This window comes from Mizuhopecten yessoensis, unplaced genomic scaffold (genome assembly GCF_002113885.1).
Source record: "Mizuhopecten yessoensis strain PY_sf001 unplaced genomic scaffold, ASM211388v2 scaffold10725, whole genome shotgun sequence".
In the NCBI taxonomy this organism is placed as follows: domain Eukaryota; kingdom Metazoa; phylum Mollusca; class Bivalvia; order Pectinida; family Pectinidae; genus Mizuhopecten; species Mizuhopecten yessoensis.
Genome location: NW_018408690.1, coordinates 53,160 through 76,364, shown reverse-complemented (window position 1 = coordinate 76,364; position 23,205 = coordinate 53,160). Strand labels below are relative to the sequence as shown.

The 23,205-nt window shown below is 44.6% G+C and overlaps 2 protein-coding genes across 2 annotated transcripts in view; both read right to left on the bottom strand.

Moving 5' to 3' along the window:
* The window catches only part of LOC110462021 (mucin-2-like), a 13,875-nt gene extending 2,907 nt beyond the window's left edge, over positions 1-10,968 (bottom strand). Inside the window, exons 1-8 of the mRNA XM_021515795.1 lie at positions 10,727-10,968; positions 9,465-9,480; positions 4,342-5,214; positions 3,202-4,123; positions 2,212-3,098; positions 1,728-2,080; positions 668-1,683; positions 80-571 (exon numbers count right to left, since the gene is read on the bottom strand). Of these exons, the coding sequence (XP_021371470.1) occupies positions 80-571; positions 668-1,683; positions 1,728-2,080; positions 2,212-3,098; positions 3,202-4,123; positions 4,342-5,214; positions 9,465-9,480; positions 10,727-10,968 (4,801 nt within the window). The remainder of the gene's footprint in view (positions 1-79; positions 572-667; positions 1,684-1,727; positions 2,081-2,211; positions 3,099-3,201; positions 4,124-4,341; positions 5,215-9,464; positions 9,481-10,726) is intronic.
* LOC110462020 (extensin-like) lies at positions 10,965-15,475 on the bottom strand. Its single transcript, XM_021515794.1, has 4 exons — positions 15,361-15,475; positions 12,692-13,031; positions 12,158-12,335; positions 10,965-11,348 (listed from the first exon to the last, which is right to left on the bottom strand). Exons 1-4 carry the CDS (start codon positions 15,473-15,475, stop codon positions 10,965-10,967), a joined length of 1,017 nt encoding a protein of 338 aa, XP_021371469.1.
* Positions 15,476-23,205: the final 7,730 nt, after the last annotated feature.

Genomic DNA, 23,205 nt, shown 5'->3' with positions numbered 1-23,205 from the left:
GGGGGGGGGGGGGGGGGGGGGGGTGCTGGTGACTGTCGCTGTGTGGGGAGGTGGTAGGTGGGAAGTCGGGGCTGATGACTGTCGCTGAATTGGAAGGTTGTGCTGGTGGCTGTCGTTTGGTGGTGAGATGGGACTGGTGACTGTCGCTGGGTGGAGAGGTTGGGCTGGTGAATGTCGCTGGGTGGGGAGGTGTTGGGTGGGGAAGTGGGGATGGTGACTTTCGGTGAAGGGAAGGTGCTGGGTGAGAAGGTGGGGCTGATGACTGTCTCTGGGTGGGAAGGTTGTGCTTGTGGCTGTCGCTGGGTGGTGAGATGGAACTGGTGACTGTCGGTGGGTGGGGAGGTGCTGGGTGTTGAGATGGGGCTGGTGACTGTCGCTGGCTGGAGAGGTGGAGAGGTGGTGTTGGTGACTGTTGCTGGTTGGGGAGGTGGGGCGGGCGGCTGTCGCTGGGTGGTTAGATGGAACTGGTGACTGTCGGTGGGTGGGTAGGTGCTGGGAGTTGAGATGGGGCTGGGGACTGTCGCTGGGTGGGAACTGTCGCTGGGTGGGGAGATGGTGCTGGTGACTTTTGCTGGGTGGAGAGGTTGGGCTGGTTAATGTCGCTGGGTGGGGGGGTTGGGCTGGTAAATGTCGCTGGGTTGGGAGGTGTTGGGTGGGGAGGAGGGACTGTCGATTGTCGCTTGGTGGGAAGGTGGTGATGATGACTGTCGCTGGGTGAGGAGGTGGGGCTGGCTACTGTCGCTGTGTGGGGAGGTGCTAGGTGGGAAGTCGGGACTGATGACTGTCGCTGAGTTGGGAGGTTGTGCTTGTGGCTGTCGCTTGATGGTGAGATGGGACTGGTGACTGTCGCTGGGTGGAGAGGTTGGGCTGGTGAATGTCGCTGGGTGGGGAGGTGTTGAGTGGGGAGGTGGGGATGGTGACTTTCGCTGGGTGGGGAGTTGGTCCTGATGACTGTCGCTTGGTGGGGAGGTGGTGCTAGTGAATATCGCTTGGTGGGGAGGTGGTACTGGTGACTGTCGCTGGGTGGGGAGGTGGTGCTGATGACTGTCGGTGGGTGGAGAGGTGGGGCTGATGAGTGTCGCTGGGTGGTGAGGTGGTGCTAGTGACTGTCGCTGGGTGGTGAGGTGGGGCAGTTGACTGTCGCTGGGTGGGGAGATTTGGCTGTCGACTATCGCTTGGGAGGGAGGTTGTGCTGGTGACTGTCGCTGGGTGAGGAGGTGGGGCTGGCGACTGTCGCTGTGTTGGGAGGTGCTAGGTGGGAAGTCGGGGCTGATGACTGTCGCTGAGTTGGAAGGTTGTGCTGGTGGCTGTCGCTTGGTGGTGAGATGAGACTGGTGACTGTCACTGGATGAAGAGGTTGGGCTGGTGAATGTCGCTGGGTGGGATGGTGTTGGGTGGGGAGGTGGGGATGGTGACTTTCGCTGGGTGGGGAGGTGGTCCTGATGACTGTCGCTTGGTGGGGAGGTGGTGCTAGTGAATGTCGCTGGGTGGGAAGGTGGTACTGGTGACTGTCGGTGGGTGGGGAGGTGGTGCTGATGACTGTCGGTGGGTGGTGAGGTGGGGCTGGTGGCTTTCGCTGGGTGGTGAGGTGGGGCTGGTGACTGTCGCTGGGTGGGGAGGTGCTGGATGGGGAGGTGGGCTGGTGACTTTCGCTGGGTGGGGAGGTGGTGCTGATGACTGTCGCTGGATGGAGAGGTGATAGGTTAGGATGGACTGGTGACTGTCACTGGGTGGTGAGGTGGTGCTGGTGACTGTCGCTGGGTTGAAAGCTGGTGATGGTGACTGTCGCTGGGTGGGGAGGTTGGGCTGGCGACTGTCGCTGAGTGGGGAAGTGCTGGGTGGGGAGGTGTGGATATTGACTGTCGCTGGATGGTGAGATGGGACTGGTGCCTGTCGCTGGGTGGAGAGGTGCTGCGGGTGACTGTCGCTCGGTGGGAAGGTGCTGGGTGGGGTGTGTGGTTGGTGACCTTCGCTGGGTATGGAGGTGGGGCTGGTAACTGTCGCTGGGTGGGAAGGTGCTGGGTTGGAAGGGAGGGCTGATGACTGTCGCTGGGTGGGAAGGTGGTGCTGGTGGCTGTCGCTGGGTGGTGAGGGGTGACAGGTGACTGTCGCTGGATGGAGAGGTGGGGCTGGTGACTGTCGCTGGGTGGGGAGTTGCTGGGTGGGGAGGTGGGTCTGGTGACTGTCGCTGGATGGGGAGGTGCTGGGTACCGAGGTGTGGCTTTTGACTCGCACTGGGTGGTGAGGTGGTGCTGGTGACTTTCGCTTGGTGGAGGGGGGTGCTGGTGACTGTCGCTGGGTGGAGAGGTGGTGCTGGTGACTGTCACTGGGTGGGGAGGTGGTGCTGGTGACTGTCGCTGGGTGGGAAGGTGGGGCTGGTGACTGTCGCAGGGTGGAGAGGTGGTGCTGGTGACTGTCACTGGATGGGGAGGTGGTGCTGATGAATGTCACTAGGTGGTGAGGTGGGGCTTGTGGCTGTCGCTGGGTGGTGAGGTGGGACTGGTGACTGTCGCTGAGTGGAGAGGTGGTTCTGGTGACTGTCGCTGGGTGGGGAGGTTGGGCTGGTGGCTCTCGCTTGGTGGGGAGATGGAGATGGTGACTCTCGCTGGGTGGGGAGGTGGGGCTGGCGACTGTCGCTGAGTGGGGAGGTGCTTGGTGGGGAGATTGGGCTGGTGACTGTCGCTGAGTGGGGAGGTGCTGGGTGGGGAGGTGGGGCTGGTGGCTCTCGCTTGGTGGGGGGATGGAGATGGTGACTCGCGCTGGGTGGGGAGGTGTTGGGTGGGGAGGTGGGGCTTGTGGCTGTCGCTGGGGGGGGGGGTTGGGCTTGTAGCTCTCGCTTGGTGGGGAGATGGAGCTGGTGACTCTCGCTGGGTGGGGAGGTGTTGGGTGGGGAGGTGGGGCTGGTGGCTGTCGCTGGGTGGGGAGGTTGGGCTTGTAGCTCTCGCTTGGTGGGGAGGTGGAGATGGTGACTGTCGCTGGGTGGGGAGGTGGAGCTGGCGACTGTCGCTGAGTGGGGAGGTGCTTGGTAGGGAGATTGGGCTGGTGACTGTCGCTGAGTGGGGAGGTGCTGGGTGGGGAGGTGGGGCTGGTGACTGTCGCTGGGTGGGGAGGTGGTGCTGGTGACTGTCGCTGGGTGGGGAGGTGGGGCTGGCGACTGTCGCTGAGTGGGGAGGTGTTTGGTGGTGAGATGGGGCTAGTGACTGTCGCTGGGTGGTGAGATGGGACTGGTGACTGTCGCTGGGTGGAGAGGTGGTGCTAGTGACTGTCGCTCGGTGGGGAGGTGCTGGGTGGGGGATGTGGTTGGTGACTTTCGTTGGGTGGAGAGGTGGTCCTGGTGACTGTCGCTGGATGGGGAGGTGGTGCTTGTGACTGTCGCTGGCTGGGGAGTTGATGGGTGGGGATGTGGGGCTGGCGACTGTCGCTGAGTAGGGAGGTGCTGGTTAGGGAGGTAGGGCTGGTGACTGTCGCTGGGGGGGGAGTTGATGGGTAGGAAGGGAGGGCTGATGACTGTCGCTGGGGGGGAAGGTGGTGCTCGTGGCAGTCGCTCGGTGGTGAGGTGGGGCATGTGGCTGTCGCTTTGTGGGTGGGGAGGTGGGATTGTCGATTGTCGCTTGGTGGGGAGGTGGTGATGGTGACTGTAGCTGGGTTGGGAGGTTGGGCTGGCGACTGTCGCTGAGTGGGGAGGTGTTTGGTGGTGAGATGGGGCTAGTGACTGTCGCTGGGTGGTGAGATGGGACTGGTGACTGTCGCTGGGTGGAGAGGTGGTGCTGATGGCTGTCGCTGGGTGGGGAGGTTGGGCTTGTAGCTCTCGCTTGGTGGGGAGGTGGAGATGGTGACTGTCGCTGGGTGGGGAGGTGGGGCTGGCGACTGTCGCTGAGTGGGGAGGTGTTTGGTGGTGAGATGGGGCTAGTGACTGTCGCTGGGTGGTGAGATGGGACTGGTGACTGTCGCTGGGTGGAGAGGTGGTGCTGATGACTGTCGCTGGGTGGGGAGGTTGGGCTTGTAGCTCTCGCTTGGTGGGGAGGTGGAGATGGTGACTGAGGTGGGGCAGTTGACTGTCGCTGGGTGGGGAGGTTGGGCTGGCGACTGTCGCTTGGTGGGGAGGTGGTGCTGGTGACTGTCGCTGGGTGGGGAGGTGGTGCTAGTGACTGTCGCTCGGTGGGGAGGTGCTGGGGGGGGGATGTGGTTGGTGACTTTCGTTGGGTGGAGAGGTGGTCCTGGTGACTGTCGCTGGATGGGGAGGTGGTGCTTGTGACTGTCTCTGGCTGGGGAGTTGATGGGTGGGGATGTGGGGCTGGCGACTGTCGCTGAGTAGGGAGGTGCTGGTTAGGGAGGTAGGGCTGGTGACTGTCGCTGGGTGGGGAGGTGATGGATAGGAAGGGAGGGCTGATGACTGTCGCTGGGTGGGAAGGTGGTGCTCGTGGCAGTCGCTCGGTGGTGAGGTGGGGCAGGTGGCTGTCGCTTTGTGGGTGGGGAGGTGGGACTGTCGATTGTCGCTTGGTGGGGAGGTGGTGATGGTGACTGTCGCTGGGTGGGGAGGTGTTGGGTGGAGAGGTGGGGATGGTGATTTTCGCTGGATGGGGAGGTGGTCCTGATGATTGTCGCTTGGTGGGGAGGTGGGGCAGGTGACTGTCGCTGGGTGGTGAGATGGGACTGGTGAATGTCGTTGGGTAGAGAGGTGGTGCTAGTGGCTGTTGCTCGGTGGGGTGGTCCTGGCTGGGGGATGTGGTTGGTGACTTTCTTTGGTTTGAGAGGTGGTGCTGGTGACTGTCGCTGGATGGGGAGGTGGTGCTTTTGACTGAAGCTGGATGGGAAGGTGGGGCTCGTGACTGTCGCTGGGTGGAGTTGTTCAGATTTCCCTATTGGCGACTGTCGCTGAGTGGGGAGGTGCTGGGGAGGAAGGGGGGGCTGTTGACTGTCGCTGGATGGGGAGGTGTTGGGGGGGGAGGTGGGGCTGGTGACTGTCGCTGGGTGGGAAGGTGCTGGGTAGGAAGGGAGGGCTGTTGACTGTCGCTGGATGGGAAGGTGGTGCTGGTGGCAGTCGCTGGGTGGTGAGGTGGGACAGGTGACTGTCGCTGGGTGGAGAGGTGGGGCTGGTGACTGTCGCTGGGTGGGAAGGTGGTGCTGGTGGCAGTCGCTGGGTGGAGAGGTGGGACAGGTGACTGTCGCTGGGTGGAGAGGTGGGGCTGCTGACTGTCGCGGGCTGGTGGGTTGCTGGGTGGGGAGGTGGTCATAATTTACATTGTAATGTAAGAAAGCATTATATCGTTATTCACTGAACATATTTTAAACTTAAAGCATACAACACAGAAATGATACTTATACAACAGTGATCTTATGTTATACATTGTACAAGAGATACATGGACCTGAGTTGCAATGCAATTATGTTATTTGTTGTAATGATGTGAAAATCAAACAAAAACAGAACAAAAGTTCATTTAATCCAAAAAAGGCTTTTCTAATTCCTTGAGAGAAATTCATGTTGGGAGTGACCATATATTATTGATATATCATTTTTGGCAGGTACATAATTGTCTGACATACGGTATATATTGCTGACAATTTTCAGAAAAAATGATATACAAAATGTACATGTAGTGGAGGAATGAACGACACATGAGTAATGAAATAACAATTTCAGATATTGCGACTTAGGACCTAGTGTTTGATTCTAGCATATCTGGATCTTAAGAAGAAGATTGTTGAAATTTCAGCCAATTTGCCCTCTTTGGCCCCTCCCTACAGGCCCTAGGGAAGGGCCAGGTTCTTAATTTTCATAGCATCGAAATTCAGTCACATGATTGCTATATATAGTCATTCCAACCAACTTTGAATTTGTACCCAAAAGTGTTATTTCCCCATATAAACTACAGTAAGGTCAAAAACAAGATTTACATATGCTTCGGATAATCTGATCATGACCTACCTAACCTTAAATTTTTCCTGTGGACCTTAGGGAACATTTTATCACCTACTTTGTATCCATGAAGATCATTTCCCTGTTATGGTCATGGGATCCTGACCACATTCTTGACAGAATAATAACAATTGTAATGCATAGAAATTCATTTTTCTTACATTTTTAATTACCCTGTAAGTATATATTGATCCATAATAATTTAAAAAAACCCATAAAATTGCCTACTTACTGACCAACCCTATTTTTCTCTGGAATATTGCCTGAAAAACATTTTTGTTTTTGTTTTAGCCTAAATATTCACTTTTTCTCAAGGAGGAATGAATGATCCAGAGGTAGCAAAATATTCATAAATTTGAAATAGGCCTACAGGACCTTTCTGTCTATGAAGAGTATTTGATTTTAGCATCTCTGTGCCTGAATAAGAAGACTGTTGAAAATTTAGTCAATTTGACCTGTTTTGGGCTCAAACTCCTGGCAGATTAGATCCACGTGTAATTCATAAATTTGACTTGCATTTGACCATGGAACTTTCCTTCAAAAATTAACTGAAGTGGTTACTATGACGGACAAAGGGCATTCACAAGAGGTCAACACCAAGACTTAAATAAAATAAGTTTTCTAGGTTAAGTTCACAAATCATCAATGTAATACTCACTGCCTACCAAGATGTCCTCACCTTTTACACCGGTATTAACCAAGAATATGCTAGGCTCAGAACAAAATATGTATACAATTTGCAATGTGCAAAAAATGATTACAAGTTTTTTATTCTAAGATATATACCAGTAAAATAAGAAGATCCTTAGTTTTCCATTTATATTGATTATGATTCTGCAGTATAATTGTCAAAAATCAATACTTGCATGATACGAATGCACACATAATTATACTGGTACATAAAATGCAATTCAAATCTGTACATAAGGTTATTAAGTAATCAAGATTCTCCCCAGTTGAATCTCTACATTTACTTGTAGTTGACAGGAGCAAACCCTTTAATTCCCATAATAAGAACCCTCATACAATATATTAACATTTTATTTCATATGCCAGTATTTAGTCATCAAATGAGACCACATTGGCACAGATGCAAGAAATAGGTTATGTAATCAGAGTTTTTGCCAGGTGTTTACAGGGTCTGTTACAGGGATTCATTACAATATTTAGAATATGACCCTGTATTTTCCCAATTTCAGTCTTTATTTTCCCAATTGGCATTAGAAGCATGTTCATACGAGTTTCCAGTCATTATTTTATATGTACACTGTTCATTCAAAATATAAACAAATGTACAAAAATAACAAGAATTTGAAATTGAATCAACAAAAACACTGAAAATTGATGTGTTTATTTATTGCTATACATTTTACTGTGAGAAACAGCTGGATGGTTTTTTTTGCAAATCACATTGTAGGTTTTATTTTATCAAAACTAAAATTTTCCCTTAACCTGGGGACACTGATGAAATTTCCCAATTTTTGCCAAATGCCGATGATATTATCCCAATTCCTGCTCAGGCAGTCAGGGACCCTTTCCCAAAATAGCTGGCAAAAACCCTGGTAAAAGTGTTGACTTCCTACTTGTTATGTTTTGTTATATTTTCATTTAGAAAATCTTGAGGCTGCTCTGTTCTTGAATTTATTTTTTAATGTTGAAATATTTCAAAATTATAATGTATATATATATTTCCTAAATTTATAAAAACGACATTTTTCAAAAAAATTTACAGTGTAGGAAATCTTCTAACATGGATGTTGAATAAGTGAAGCTAGAAGCTATTACTGTACATACAATGCGACACAGTTGATATTTAGGCTTGCTTTGCTAAAATTTACCAGTTTCAGCCAATAAACTAATAAACTTGCTCAATAAACTTATTCGAACTGACAAAGTAGGCGAAGCATACATTATTTGACCTACCTTTAACCCACATAAAAGTACACATTTATGCGCGTACATAACCAAGGCGGCACATCAGCATTGTCGTTGATAAACATCTCCTTTGCACTGAAACCGACTAGACTTGCACAGGCCTAGCTTTCGTGAAGCTGGCGATTGTTTTCTTGTTGATAGAGTGACAAACACATTGAAATCAGTAGACCTTTGAGTCAAACATAATACCTGTCTGTGAAAGGGCAAAACTGGTAAAATTTGCTCCATGGCTACTCTTGTCGATCATTTGAGTTGGCCTTTACCCTCCCGTGTTCCTATTTCCCGGCGAAGTAGTCGACTCTACCGGCGAAATTGATCTGTTCCGGTCTTTTCAACCAATCAGAATGTGGCAAATTTTGAAGCCCGCGACTTTCAGACCACAAATATTTTTATTGCTTAACCTAATTCGTCAAAAATGTCGAAACTTTAATTTTTAAACCCGTTTAATGAAGAAACATTTCACGAATACGTTTGGAAAATTCACGCAAATAAGTAACGATGTGAAACATATTTTCTATTCCTACAGAGATGTTTAAAACGGTGATTTTTTAGCTTCTGATCTATTAATAACCAATCAGAGCGTCGCAAATTTTAAAGTCCGTTCTGCACGATGTAAAGAAAAAAGATCGCATAGTATTGTAGTTTCGTTTTGTGTTACTATATATAGATTTTTGCTTGAACTATATATATACCACGCATACGATACAAAAAGAGCTCGCTGCACTCGCTATTAAGGAAAATGAAAATACATGATAAAAAAAGCAGAAAAGGAGTAGGAAAGAAAAGAAAAGAGAGAAAAGACCAGGTCTGTCAAGCATTGCAGAGAGAGAGACAGTCCATGGATGCGATACCTGAAATCAGAAGTTAAAAACTCAGAAACAAGGGGAGTTAATTCCGTCAAAATGACGTCACACTCAAAATACACACCTATTGGAAACAGGGGGGAGATAATTCAGTCAGTAACACTTAAATTGATGACGTCAAACGCAAAAAAAACAACACATGATGAAGTGACGTAGATATGGGGCCGTAGGTTCATGCGGTTGCTAGGGCGCCATCTTGGATCCAAAATGGCGGATTTCCTTAGCAACCACACCCCATATCCACGTCACTTCATCACATCTGGTTTAATTTTAACCAGTCTATTAAATTTTGACAGTCATTTTCAATAGTATGTTTTAAAGCATCTAGGTCTTTATTTGATTCATTGACAGTGTTATCGTCTGCATACTTATATAATTTACAGGATGTCACATATAAAAACATATCATTTATAAATACATTAAAAAGCAAAGGTCCTAAAATACAACCCTGGGGTACCCCTTCAGCACTTCCAGCCAGGATGAGGAAGACAGTCAAAAGCCTTGGATAGGTCCATCAGTATGGCAGCGACATACTCATGGTTGTCCAGGGCTCTACGCCAATCCTCAACAAGTCGCAACAGGGTGGATTGACACCCAAATCCTGGTCGGAAGGCTGCAAGGAAAGGATGAAAAACATTACTAAAAAAAGCAGTCAGTTGATCACACATGGTTCTTTCAAATCTTTTCGATATACAAGGTAAAATGCTGACTGGTCGGTAGTTTTGTTTATCTAAAATCAGGAACTACCTGTGCCTCCTTGAGTCTGCAAGGCAGAGGCACACTGATGTCAGTACAACAAGCTCTAAGGAGTTTTGAAGATATGCCATCGATACCAGTGGCCTTATTCGCCTTCACCTTAGAGATAGCCTTTTCAACCACGAAAGGAGAGACATGATTAACACAAATCTTTGACTGATCATTATTGTGTGCCCTTATCTCTTTTAATATAAGTTCATCAGAAGAATCTTCTGTACCAATATCGGTAGCAAAATTTACATAAAAAATATTAAAAAAATAGCTGACCTCTGTTTGATCGCTGATAATGGCCTCATTTTCCTTTAAAATTACATTATTGCATTGTGCAGAGCCCTTATTTGCTAAAAATAGTTCAATGGTGGGCCAGAAATCTGTCGATTTTGGACCACCTGCACAGCGTTCGAAAAAAAAGTTGCGCATAGATTGTTTACGTAATTTATACATAATTTCTATGGTTACGATATGCCTCCCAATTAGGGGCTGATTTGCAACCAGTATATTTGTTAAAAAGCATGCGTTACACAGCTTTACGCAAGTTTGAATTAAAAAATGGACACCTTTTCTTTTTTACTACTTTTTCTTTTACAGGAGCATGTTCATCAATAATGTCTGTGATAAGTTTTTCATGGGCCCAATAAATATCATCAACATCATCAAAAGCGTAAGTTGCCTGGAAAGCGATTTTACTAATATCATCACTGAAAGTTTTTTCATCAACATTTTTATATCATCTATATTTCCTCTTTTCTTTCATAACTGGTTTATATTTCCCTTTAAAAACAGTCCCGACCACAGTTAAAAGCAAACGTATTAAATAAAAAGATGTACTCTTGCTTAAAATGACATCAACAGATGAGGGCTGCGTTTTTTTTATAAAACATGTTGGAGATTTAATTGTGTTTTTCATATCAAAGATATCACAAATATTGGATAATATATTGTCATTTACGTTCATGTCAACATTTAAATCTCCAGGGAGATGGGACTTAATAAAACACATGATACCTCCACCATGTCCAGTTCTATCTTTCCTAAACTCCCTAAAACTTGTGGTTTCAAAAAGGGCCCGATTGAACGAGTCGTTTAGTTTCGTCTCGCCTACGATAAAGATGTAAGCGAGGGAATTATGTAACGCATCACTGAGTGCACTGAATTTTTAACGCAAACGGGTGGAGAGGTGGGGCTGGTAAATGTGTACGGATGGAGAAGTGGTGCGTATGACTTTGGCAGTGTGGAGTGGTGGTGCTGGTTACTGCCGCTGGGTGGGGAGGTGGGGCTGGTTAATTTGGCTGGATGGTGAACTGGGGCTGGTGACTTTGGCCGGGTATTGAGGTGGGGCTAGTGACTTTGGCTTGTTGAAGAGCTTGTGCTGGTGGCTTTGGCTATGTCGCGAGGTGGGGATGGTGACTTTGGCTGGGTGGAGAGGATGGGCTGGTGACTTTGGCTTGGTTGAGAGGGGAGGCTTGTTAATGTGAACGAGTGAAGTGGTGCTCATGACTTTTTCAGAGTGGAGTGGTGGTGCTGGTGGCTTTCGCTAGGTGGAGAGGTGGAGCTGGTATATGTGGCTAGGAGGCGAGGTAAGGCTGGTGACTTTGACTTGGTGGAGAGGACGGGCTGGTGACTTTGGCTGGGTGGAGAGGTGGGGCCGGAGACTTTGGCTGGGTGGAGAGGTGGGGCCGGAGACTTTGGCTGGGTGGAGAGGAGGAGCTTGTGACTTAACCTTGGTCGTGAGGTGGGGCTGGTGACTTTGGGTGGGTGGAGAGGTGGGACTGGTGACTTTTGCTTGTTGACGAGCTTGTGCTGGGGACTTTGGCTATGTGGCGAGCTGTGGATGGGGACTTTGGCTTGGTGATGAGGTGTGGCTGATGACTTTGGCTGGATGTTGAGGTGGGATGGTTAATGAAGCTGGGTGGTGAGGTACGGTTTATGAGTACGGCTTGGTGTTGAGACTTGGTGGTGACTTAGCAATGTGAAGAGGTGGGGCTTGTGACTTTGGCTGGGTGGCGAGGTTGGGCTGGTGTCTTTAATTTGGTGGCGAGGTGGGGCTGGTGACTTTGGCTTGTTGGGCAGATGGGGCTGGTGGCGTTGGCTTGGTGGTCAGGTGGGACTGGTGACTTAGGCTTGGTGGTAAGGTGGGGCCGGTGACTTTGTCTTGGTGGTAAGGTGGGGCTGGTGACTTTGACTTGGTGGTGAGGTGGGGCTGGTGGCTATGGGTGGGCGGAGAGGTGGGACTGGTGACTTAGGCTTGGTGGTAAGGTGGGGCTGGTGACTTTGACTTGGTGGTGAGGTGAGGCTTGTTAATGTAAACTAGTGAACTGGTGCTCATGACCTTTGCAGTGATGAGTGGTGGTGCTGGTGACTTTCGCTAGGTGGAGAGGTGGAGCTGGTTTATGTGGCTAGGTGGTGAGGTGGGGCTGGTGACTTTTGCTGGGAAGAGAGGTGTAGCTGGTGACTTTGGCTTGGTGAGGAGGTCAGGCTTGTTAATGTGAACGAGTGAAGTGGTGCTCATGACTTTTGCAGTGTGGAGTAGTTGTGCTGGTGACTTTCGCTAGATGGAAAGGTGGAGCTGGTTTATGTGGCTAGGTGGTGAGGTGGGGCTGGTGACTGTGGCGTGGTGGACAGGTTTGTTGGGCTGGTGACGTTGGCTAGGTGGTGAACTGGGGCTGGTGACTTTTGCCTGGTACCAATGAGGGTCTGGTGACTTTGGCTAGGTTGCGAGGTGGAGCTGGTGACTTTGGCTTATTGACGAGATTGTGCTGGTGACTTTGGCTATGTGGCGAGCTGGGGATAGTGATTGTGGCTGGTTGGAGAGGCGGGGCTGGTGACTTTGGCTGGGTGGAGAGGTGGGGCCGGTGACTATTGCTGGGTGGAGAGGAGGGGCTTGTGACTTTAGCTTGGTGGTGAGGCGCGGCTGGTTACTTTGGGTGGATGGATAGGTGGGACTGGTGACTTTTGCTTGTTGAAGAGCTTGTTCTGGGGACGTTGGCTGGATGTTGAGTTGGGATTGTTAATGTGGCTGGGTGGTGAGGTACGGTTTATGACTACGGCTTGGTGTTGAGACTTGGTGGTGACTTAGCAATGTGAAGAGGTGGGACTTGTGACTTTGGCTGGGTTGAGACGTGGGGTTGGTTAATGTGGCAGGATGTACAAATGGTGCTGGTGTCTTTGGCTTGGTGGCGAGGTGGGGCTGGTGTCTTTAGCTTGGTGGCGAGGAGTACGGCTTGGTGTTGAGACTTGGTGGTGACTTAGCAATGTGAAGAGGTGGGACTTGTGACTTTGGCTGGGTGGAGACGGGGGGTTGGTTAATGTGGCAGGATGTAGAAATGGTGCTGGTGTCTTTGGCTTGGTGGCGAGGTGGGGCTGGTATCTTTAGCTTGGTGGCGAGGTGGGGCTGGTGACTTTGGCTTGTTGGTGAGATGGGGCTGGTGGCGTTGGCTTGAAGAAAGGGGGAGCTGGTGACTTTGGCTGAATGGTAAACTGGGGCTGATGGTTTTGGCTGTGTGGAGCGGTCGGGCTGGTTAATATGGCAGGGTGGAGATATGAGACTGGTGATTTCGCCTTGGTGATTAGGTGGGGCCGGTGAGATAGTCTTGTTGTACAGGTTGTGCTGGTGACTTCAGCTGGGTTGGGAGGTGGGGCTGGTGACTTCGGCTTGGTGGTGAGGTTGGGCAGGTGACTTCGGCTGAGTGGTGAGGTGGGCTAGGCCTTGGCTGGGTGGAGAGGTGGGGCTGTTTAATGTGGCAGGGTGGAGATGTTGGGCTGGTGATTAAGGCTTGGTGGAGAAGTATGGGAAAATATGGACAAATAGTGGACAAAAGTGGAAAAATATGGACAACTATGGACAAATAGTGGACAAGTAGTGGACTAATATGGAAAAATAGTAGACAAATATGGACAAAGGTGGACAAAAAGTGGACAAATAGCAGACAAATGTGGACGAATATGGACAAAATAAGGACACAATACAATACAGAATCAACAGCATCTGCATATTTGTTTTTGTATTTTGAATAAGTTTTGTCTCAAATACATTTTTTCATATTGATTGATTTATCTATCTATCTATTAATATAACTTTATATTAAAATTTCTTAAAAAAAATCAAGTTTCAAATACAACCATTGAAAATAAAAAATAAAGAGTATAGAAAGCTTTCCGGTGATAGTATGAGGGATTCTATACAAAAAAAATGACGCCGACGCGCATCGAACCCGCAACCACACAGCCCGTACGCTTAATTATATGGGAGGTAAAAAAACTCACTTGCATGACTTGAGTAGAGAAATGTGGTTATGGTGCAAGGAACGCGACATCTGGTTGTCTGTGTGCTACTTACCAGGGGTTACTAATATAGAGGCTGACAGATTATCTAGGAAATTTTATGATGACATCGAGTGGAGCTTAAATGTACATGTTTTTCAAGATGTGTGTGACAAGTTTGGGATACCAGACATAGACCTATTTGCCTCTCGACTAAATGCACAAGTGAATGAATATGTGTCATATCTGCCTGATCCTACAGCTAAAACTGTGGATGCTTTTAGCTTGACATGGTCATATGAAACTTTATACTATGCATTTCCTCCTTTCAGTCTCCTAGGAAGAGTTCTACAGAAAGTGGAGACGGATGTGACGGAGATGATCCTTATTGCACCCATGTGGACCACACAACCGTGGTTTCCCAAAATGTTGAAACTGATTATAGCCCCACCAGTGATCCTGCCCAACAGGTTACAACTGTTACAATTGCGAAACAACCCAGCCTGACAACATCCACTGCGGAAACTGCGTCTGATAGCCTACAGGTTATCAGGGAATGCCTGCAACGTCAAGGTGTTTCGCCGCAAGTTACAGACATCATTCTCGCATCATGGAGGACATCAACACAGAGACAATATAGGGTGCATATCCGCAGATTGTTGTCGTTTTTGCGCGCAAAGGACAGTGGATCCACTTCAACCATCTGTAACAGACTTGTTAGAATTTTTATCCAACATGTTTCATAAAGGGCTAGGCTACAGTAGTGTAAATACAACTAAGTCATGTATCAATTCATTCTTAGAATTAACTAGTAATACTTCTTTGATAGACAATATACTCATTTATGAAAGGGATATTTCATGCTCGTCCAGCATTGCCATGATATTCCACTATTTGGAGTGTTTCATTAGTTTTACAATATATACAAACCCTTTCACCTGTACATAATTTTTCCCTTAAATTTTTGTCACTTAAATTAGTTATGCTTCTAACATTATTGACAGGCCAAAGGTGCCAGACTCTCCATTTGTTAGACATTCGCAATATTACTGTGACAGAGTCCCAAGTAACAATCGTTGTCGCATAGACGTGTCACTTTCCCTTTGATCTAGCTATGGTATAACCAACCTATTTTACACAGTTTTACTAATACCATATGGTATTAGTGAGGCTCCTCCCCTCTACTGAATACAATAGAATTCTCCATTCTCATTGGTCAGCCTATGAAAGTGAACAGTGGCCTTTTAGTGAATGTTAATAGGATACCGACACCGTGGGAAATAACTAAATATACAAATCAGGGACAGTATACGTCCCTGTACAAATACAGGGAGTTCAAACACATTGTATTAAGCAACATTGTTGCAAACAATTCAACAAATTGCGCCTTTATAGACAGGTTCCACGGTCCATCTTTTTTCCGTTTTGTAAGTTAAAGTCTTAGCATAAACTGGTACTAGTCGGTCTTTTAATTAAAAGACACTTGGCAATTGTGAAACACATTTCTGGGCATATTAGAAATATCAGCAAATGGAACATGGTCCTTTTCTGTAGGCATGTTAATATTCACATTAGTAGGCTTAATATCTGAGTTACCATTTTGACATGTAGCGCCCTCAATTTTTACCAATTTCTGGACCACTTTCAATGCGAGTCATCGACTGAGACAAATGAATATCGTCCATGTCGTCAAAGTCAATGTGTGCCAAACTTGGCCTCGAGTTTGAGATGAAGTCCGACATGTTGCAATTTTTTTCTTCTAATGACCAAATGTTCTCTTAGATTGTTACGTGACACTTTATGCGACAAGTCGGTTACATCATAGGCCTCGCAATATGTCAGTTATCGTACTCGAGGGGCGGAGCTTACATCTCTAGCGCTACGCGCTCGAGAAGTAGCTCCGCTCCTCTCGTACAATAACTAACATATTGCTCGATTCCTATGATATAACCAATACTTATTGGTGACCTTTTAAAACAGTTCAAATCAGGTCGGCACCTGCCGCCAATAGTGTTGTATGCATTCCCAACTGACTCATCAGTATGTGTTGTGACAGTGTTAAAAGAGTACCCTGAGAGGAATTAAGTTCTACGCAAGGAAGAGCCACAATTGTTCATCAGTACGATTCCATCTTTAAACTTATGTTAAAGAAATCTGGCATAGACACATCAATGTACAAACCACATAGCACACGGAGTGCATCTATGACAGCAGCTAAAGCTGCAAACGTGCCCATCGCTACCATCCTACAGACTGCAGGCTGGAGCAAAGAATGTACTTTTCGGAAATTCCACTGCATTCCTTCATCCCACATTCAGTCTTCTGTGACAGAGAATGTAGGTACTAGACTTCTGGAGCAATTTTCTGCTTCATCACAAACATTGAATTAAACATTGAAACGTCATGTTAACAAACAATTCAGATGTGTTGGTGTTCATGTATATATGAAAAAATGCTGATACGTTATCATAAAAGGTAAAATGTATAGAATTGTTTGTTTTTCATTTATATATTAACGTGAATGCATCAACTCTAAAATCTCAAGGGGTCCCTTAGTAGGTTGATTTTACAAAATTGGAAAAGTAAACTAGTCGTCCACTGGAGACGAAGTTTGATTGAAATTCTGTTAAACAACATCACTTGAACCCTCCCTCTATGCATTATATGTATAGCTTTGTATCTTTTGTTGTTGGTGCACTCATGTTACTCTGAATACTGAACCCCGTGACCTCTACGTCATCTCAATTGATCCCTCAGTAGATATTGTTTTACAGAAAGTTCAATCAAACTTCGTCTTCCAGTGGAAGACTAGTTTAATTTTCCATTTTTTAGTTCAAACAAGGACGCAACACCACCTGCTACAACAACTGCCAGAGCACCGATACACTCACTTCCTACACGAAACAAAGTTCATCTAAGATGAATACCACACTCGAAAACATTGTAAATATGCCGTGAGATTTATATTGTAAATAACGCATGTTGTAACTATTTATTGTTTTTAAATATGTTTTATGCATAAGATTATTAAGGAAAATGAAAATACATGATTAAAAAAAGAGCAGAAAAAGAGGAGAAAAGGAAAGAAAAAGAGAAAAAAAAACAAAAAAGAAAAACAGTGTCGCCGAGAGAGAGAATACCTGAAATCAGAAGGTAAAAGTTAGAAACAAGGGGAGCTAATTCCGTCGGTAAATGCCAAATTGATGACGTCACACACAATACACACACCTATTGAAAACAATGTACAATTAATTTCGATTTCTTTTCTTTCCTGTATGTAATTCTTCTCGTCCTGCAAGGGTTCTTCTGCCAACCAAGACACACAGAGAGACATAATACCCAAAGGAGGGAATACCTGAAATCAGAAGGTTAAATAGTCAGAAAACTAAACAGGACGAGGGAGCTAATTCTGTTACATATGTACGTCTATTGTAAACAGGGGGATATAATTCAGTCTGTAACACTAAAATCGATGACGTCACATTCCAAACGCACATGATGAGTTGACGAAGAGATAGGGCCGTAGGTTCATTGGGTTGCTAAGGCGCCATCTTGGATCCAAGATGGCGGATTTCCCTAGTAACCCAACACCACATCGTCGTCATATCATCAGACGTCGGTCGGAATACCTGGTTTTATCCCTTTTCATTGGCTAGTAGTCAAGAATACACTTCCGGTTTTCCCACTGGAGGGCTACTTCCGGGCAACGTGTAAAAAAGGGAAGCAACTCTGTTTACGCACGCATCTGTTACCATTAAAGAGCTTCGGTGCCCGAGAGCTACGCTCTTATTACTTATTTCACACAGTACAAATTTTACAACAGTTCATACCGTCCTTATACAGCTTTCCCCATCCCAGTTATGCCTCAGAGTGGTCTAGAGGAGTAGGTTTTCTAATATTTATCACCCAGCTTCCCCTTTTTGGCATATCACCTCAGCCCCCCATGGTAGCTAGATCTACGCTTTTTAAACAAATGAAACCAAGTTCCCAATGTGTTTTTTATCCCTCTCTTTTCATTATTCAGCATTGTAGGGTTAAACTGTTGAGATCTCAACTGTTTCCAAGACACGGTGGATAGATCGAACCCCAACGCAAATTTTGGTAGTGTTGAAGTGAAAAGGGTGGGGTGGGGCACACATTCCATTTACACATAGACTATACATTCTGTAAAGCGTTTTTCATCAATAAAATAATGCATTTTAGGAGACAGTCGGTAGACCGTTGATCTGAGTAGTAACCAATACTGGTAGCGATAGTTATAGGGATCAGTAGCGGTAGTCGGGAGGGATTAACTGTAATTGGTCTACCTGATATAGAATTAAACAATAAAGAGTTACCTACCATCTTACGCAACTTTGAATTAGCCAAAATATATCATATGTTTATGTATTTCGTTCCCATTTTAAAACATAATGCATATGCAATTGTTCAGAACGCGCTCAAATGTCTCCCTTTAGAATGACCGAGAGTAAAAATTGTTGTAGTATTATATTTAACGTTATAAAAACTGCACACCTGCGTAGAAATATTTTATTTGATATAAAAACTGAACGATTTCCCACCGCCACGGAGTATAGGTTATATATTTAGACTAGTGTAGGGTTTTAAGTGACAGTCAAAATTGCAATCCCTAAATTATAGAAACAAGAACGTTAGGTACCCATATCCTCCATTTTAGAACTTTATGGCAACACTCAAAAGGCGGATTGCAGCAATCAACCCCCCCCCCCCCCTCTTTTGTTGTTGTCCTAGGCTCGGTTATAACCGGAACAAGGACGTAAAGCCCCATCAATCAATCAATCAACCGTTGCTGTTGTTGTTTCAAATACGGAAGTGCCCTGATGTGTAATCAAAGCTCCCGTAACCCCTGATTAGCCGTTATCTTAGTTTTTGTCGTGAAGCGACTGTATATTTTTACGTGTACAAATAGTACACTTTCATCTACACGAGCAATTTCATGGTTAGCTCTGATAGGAGACTGCTACTTCGGCAGTTGTATTCTGATAATGGAGGTATCTGCTGTGAAAGGTTACCTCTGATTAAATACTCCATGCTCAAGGTGTCGTTTTCTAATTGGAAGTTAGTGAGTGAGGGAAAGATATAATTTGGGTGGGAGAGAGAGAGTGGGCGGAGGATGAGGAAGTATTTGGTGTTGAGCAAGGAGATCCACTTTAGTCCGTGTATTCCAAAACAAAAGAAAAAGAATTAAGTGAAAAGGCATTGTGGGATAAGTATGAAACTTTCACAAATTAAATATCATTATATGACCAATATCTATGCTATGTTACATAATTATCCCAAAATGCCTTTTATGTACAATCAGCGCATAAACATTGGAAATAGGCACAACAATGGATAAAACAATGAAATGGGCTAAATTAAACGATTAAAACAGACAGATAGGTTCCTTGAAGCTAGGATACTTAAAATTACCAGCAAATCAATCTCCATATATTAAACTAATCATTTTACTGTAGTTTTGGTGGCAAATGACATTTTTTTATTTGTAAGTTAACTTTGATAAATAAGAAAACAAATCAGGACCTGGAACTCACTTCAGCCACAGGTGCTGAACACATTTTATATGCTATATACCGCTTTATCACAATCTAATTCGTAGGTCGTCTCAAAGCGGTTTCCAAATTATTATCCGTGGTTTAAAAGGGCCTTTGCAACCAGCCAACATCGTTCTCAACTCCCTAATGAGCATACAGCCGGTGCTGCCATTTCGGCGCTCACAGCTAGCTTTCTACAATTCTAGCACTGCCCAACTACGTACTCATTTACAGCTGAGTAGACTGGAACAAGCGCAGTAAAGTATCTTGCTCAAGGATACAACAAAGTGCCGTGCCGTGCCTCGAACCCGCAACCCTTCGGTCACGAGACCGGCGTGCTAACTATTTCTATCATATACTTATAGCATATAAACGCCGTCCTGCACCTTTTAATTCACTTAAGATAAAGAGGTATATGAAGTTGCCAAATTTAAAAAGTGTTCAATAGCCATAACTCAGTATAAACAAAAGGAAAAGTATGTAGTGAATATGCATTTTATATCGGTGTACTCAAATAAGTAAAGTTGTAAATTTCAGCTCAAAATATAAATTGGAAAGGAAATTATTGAGAAAACAAAACACTTATTTATTTGAAAATTACCTAAAATTACCCCCTAAATCTCAGGATACTGCCCACCGACTAACCCTCCGGACAATGCCCACACACTAAACCTCCGGACACTGCCCATCCACTTAACTTCCGGACACTGCCCACCCATTAAACCTCCGGACACAGCCCACCCACTAAACCTCCGGACACTGCCCGACCATTAACCCTCCGGACACTGCCTACCCAAACTTAACCTCCGGACACTGCCTACCCACTAAACCTCAGGACACTGCCCACCCACTAAACCTCCGGACACTGCCCACTGGACCACCCGTTGACAAGCATTCTCATTCTTTATTAGTCATAAGACCTTAGGCTTATAGGTACATAAACATATACATACAGCATTCTCTAAGCATAATCAGAAGACGGGATAGTGACATCATAGTATACATGAAACAATGTTCAATAATTTGTTCAATACTTAATTAACACACTACAGTTATGAAATACCACAATACATTGACCTATATTTATCACCTCTTAAATGCGTAATATGAATATTTTCTTTAATTGGATAGCTCTCTAACATTATTTTTACTACATGCAAGTAATTGCATTAATTTGAAAATTGAGGGTTTTCTGTAATAGTATGTTTAGATTAATATGTGCCTTAAATCGATATAAAATGGACAAATCAAAATAAAATGGAACTCGTCTTCTAAATCTCTCAAATTATGTGGGTACAAATCCTGTTTCTGCGTATGATGTTGTGATGTCTCCAAATTTCTATATTCAATTTTTGAGACGTTATCCTAAATCTAGTTAATATGTATATGTATTTACTTTCAATAGGTTTACTTAAACAAAATTGAATACAATGACTATTAAGTGTTGATATAAAAAAAAAACTTTATGAGAAGCTGTTGTTACTTTTGACAATATGTTTAGTTTGGAAGTATCGATCATTCTCTGTTCTTTTAGGAGACAGTTATTTTCTACTAACAACTATGCCAGAATATAACAACTTAGAGCATACTACGATATAAAAGCAATATTAAGGCTTTGCCACAAACTCTTGAATTAAACTATCCGGGGAAAGTCGACTTAAGCTATTTACGTGGCAACAGCCAATTTATGTGTTCTCCTAACACTGGGGTGTGTTGCTCCGGAGGGTTAAGATATGAACAAACTTTTGTAATAGTATAGTGTTGGATAGAACGTGCTTACGTAAGAACTCTGAACTGACGTACATCCTGGTAATGTCAACGATCACTCGCTAAAAAAAATATATTTAGCAAGAGTTTATACATAAAAGGAGGTCAACAGGGAATGGGACCCTATCTCTCTCTATATATGTTTATAATTAGGCTATCTTACCCCATGTGAAGGACGATAGGCCTCGGTGGGCGAACCCCCGGCAAGCGTGGTCAGTGGGGTGCGCTAATCCGATTACAACCCAAGAAAATGTGTGAATGAGTTTAAATACCAGAGGTGTATATCTTTAGAAAAGAAAAAAATCGGTAATCGCAAACACTCTCACACGCAAAGGAGAACGGGCGAAAGTTATCAATGGCAGTTATGATTGACGGTATGATTGTAGAATACAACATACACATGTATACATAATATACTCCCGTGACTCGGCTTCCAGCCTAACTGTTGTAAATAGTGGACTTTGCATGATCATCCCGTGATCCCCAAGGGGTCTAAGCAGAGAAAAGAATGCCAGAAAGCCTCATAGTTGTTTGATACATGTGGATAACCTCGAGTCGAGCTCGACCCGTAAATAACTGGATTTGTAATAGTTCATATAGTAATGGAGATGTTACATTTGTGTATAGCTGGAAGTCTTATCGACTCCGAACACCGGATGTGCTCAAATATTGGAAAAGCTACGTCTCTGATTAAAATGATATTTATGACCGGAGTCACAACACGACGACCCTTTTTTTGATGTTATTCATAGTATGTTGTTTGGCAGACCCTTTACAAGACATCATTCTTTGCTATCGTAATTCTTAATGGAACGACTTTGAAATATCGAAGATCATTATAATTAAGTGTGTGTGTATTACGTTCATCTTTATCCAAATACCTGTTCCGACAACATGAAATATCAATCTATAGTTTCTGAGAACAATTTTACTTGTAGTTAAAGGTATGGTTTTCACGCTCCCCTGATTTCAGTGAAATATATATTATACTTGTTTGCTATATAATTGTTATATAAAAAATATACTTCTGTGTTATATATTTGTTACATGCATGTAATATTTGTTCAGGACAGAAAAAAATCTTTCTTTTCAGGAGATCAAATTTGTGATATTTGATAGTATAATCACAATCAAAATATGTGACTAATTTTAATAAGTTGAAACGTGTGTTTAAAACGTATGAGATCAACGTGCTATTATGTTTATTATTGTTTCTGTTCATTTGAAATACATTCTAGTATCAATTATTTCAGAAGTGCAGAAAAATTGCATAAACACAAGATTCTTGAACTTCCTCTAAAAACTGAACCATTGCCATAGCAACCATTAATGTAAAATTATCATTTGTCCTGGTCCAACGATGTCATTAAACATTTGGAGTACATCGATTGAAAAAAAACATATTTCCTTTGAAACCGATTCTGTAGTTAAGACTTGTAAACATAAAAGCCAAATTTTCTTTTTGAATTTTCAGAGATAAATTATCGTTGCCATTCCTTTGAGAGCATAATTCTGTATATCGACCATCTCGACCTTACGATCAGTCCCCGGATTGAAGGTAGTGATAGCCTGGTTGGTCAGAAGTTCGATTGCTGAACAGAAAAGAGACAAAGAATATATACATATCCATATCGGTTCTCCTGCTATTGGACCCTTAAAAGGGCTAAGAATGACATGTTGGTTGATTTCTCAATTTTGCAATAAAATCTAATATAAGGTTCAAACTTTTCTACAATAGCGACTTTATTTCAACAACATATATTTGGACGCTGTGTACAGCATTCATTGCGGTCCTCGCCAAGCCTGGGCGATCAAAACCAAACAACAGACTTTAAATGCTGTGTTGATTATTTCATGGTATGATTTATGCTATAAGATGATGAAATATATATGAAAACGATCAATAAATCAAAGAAAAAATGTTAAAATTTAAAAAGGGGACTTTTTTCAGTGCGCATCATGAACTATATCAATCTCAGATTACAAAGCTTTTTGGACCGAATAATTTCTTCACAAAAAAAACAACACTTTATCTCCGCGAAAAATCTTTAGATAATGTGTTCATTATTTCATGATATGACCAATGCTATACTATGGTAACATATATCTGTATAAGACAAAAATATGAAAGAAAATATGTAAAGATCTTT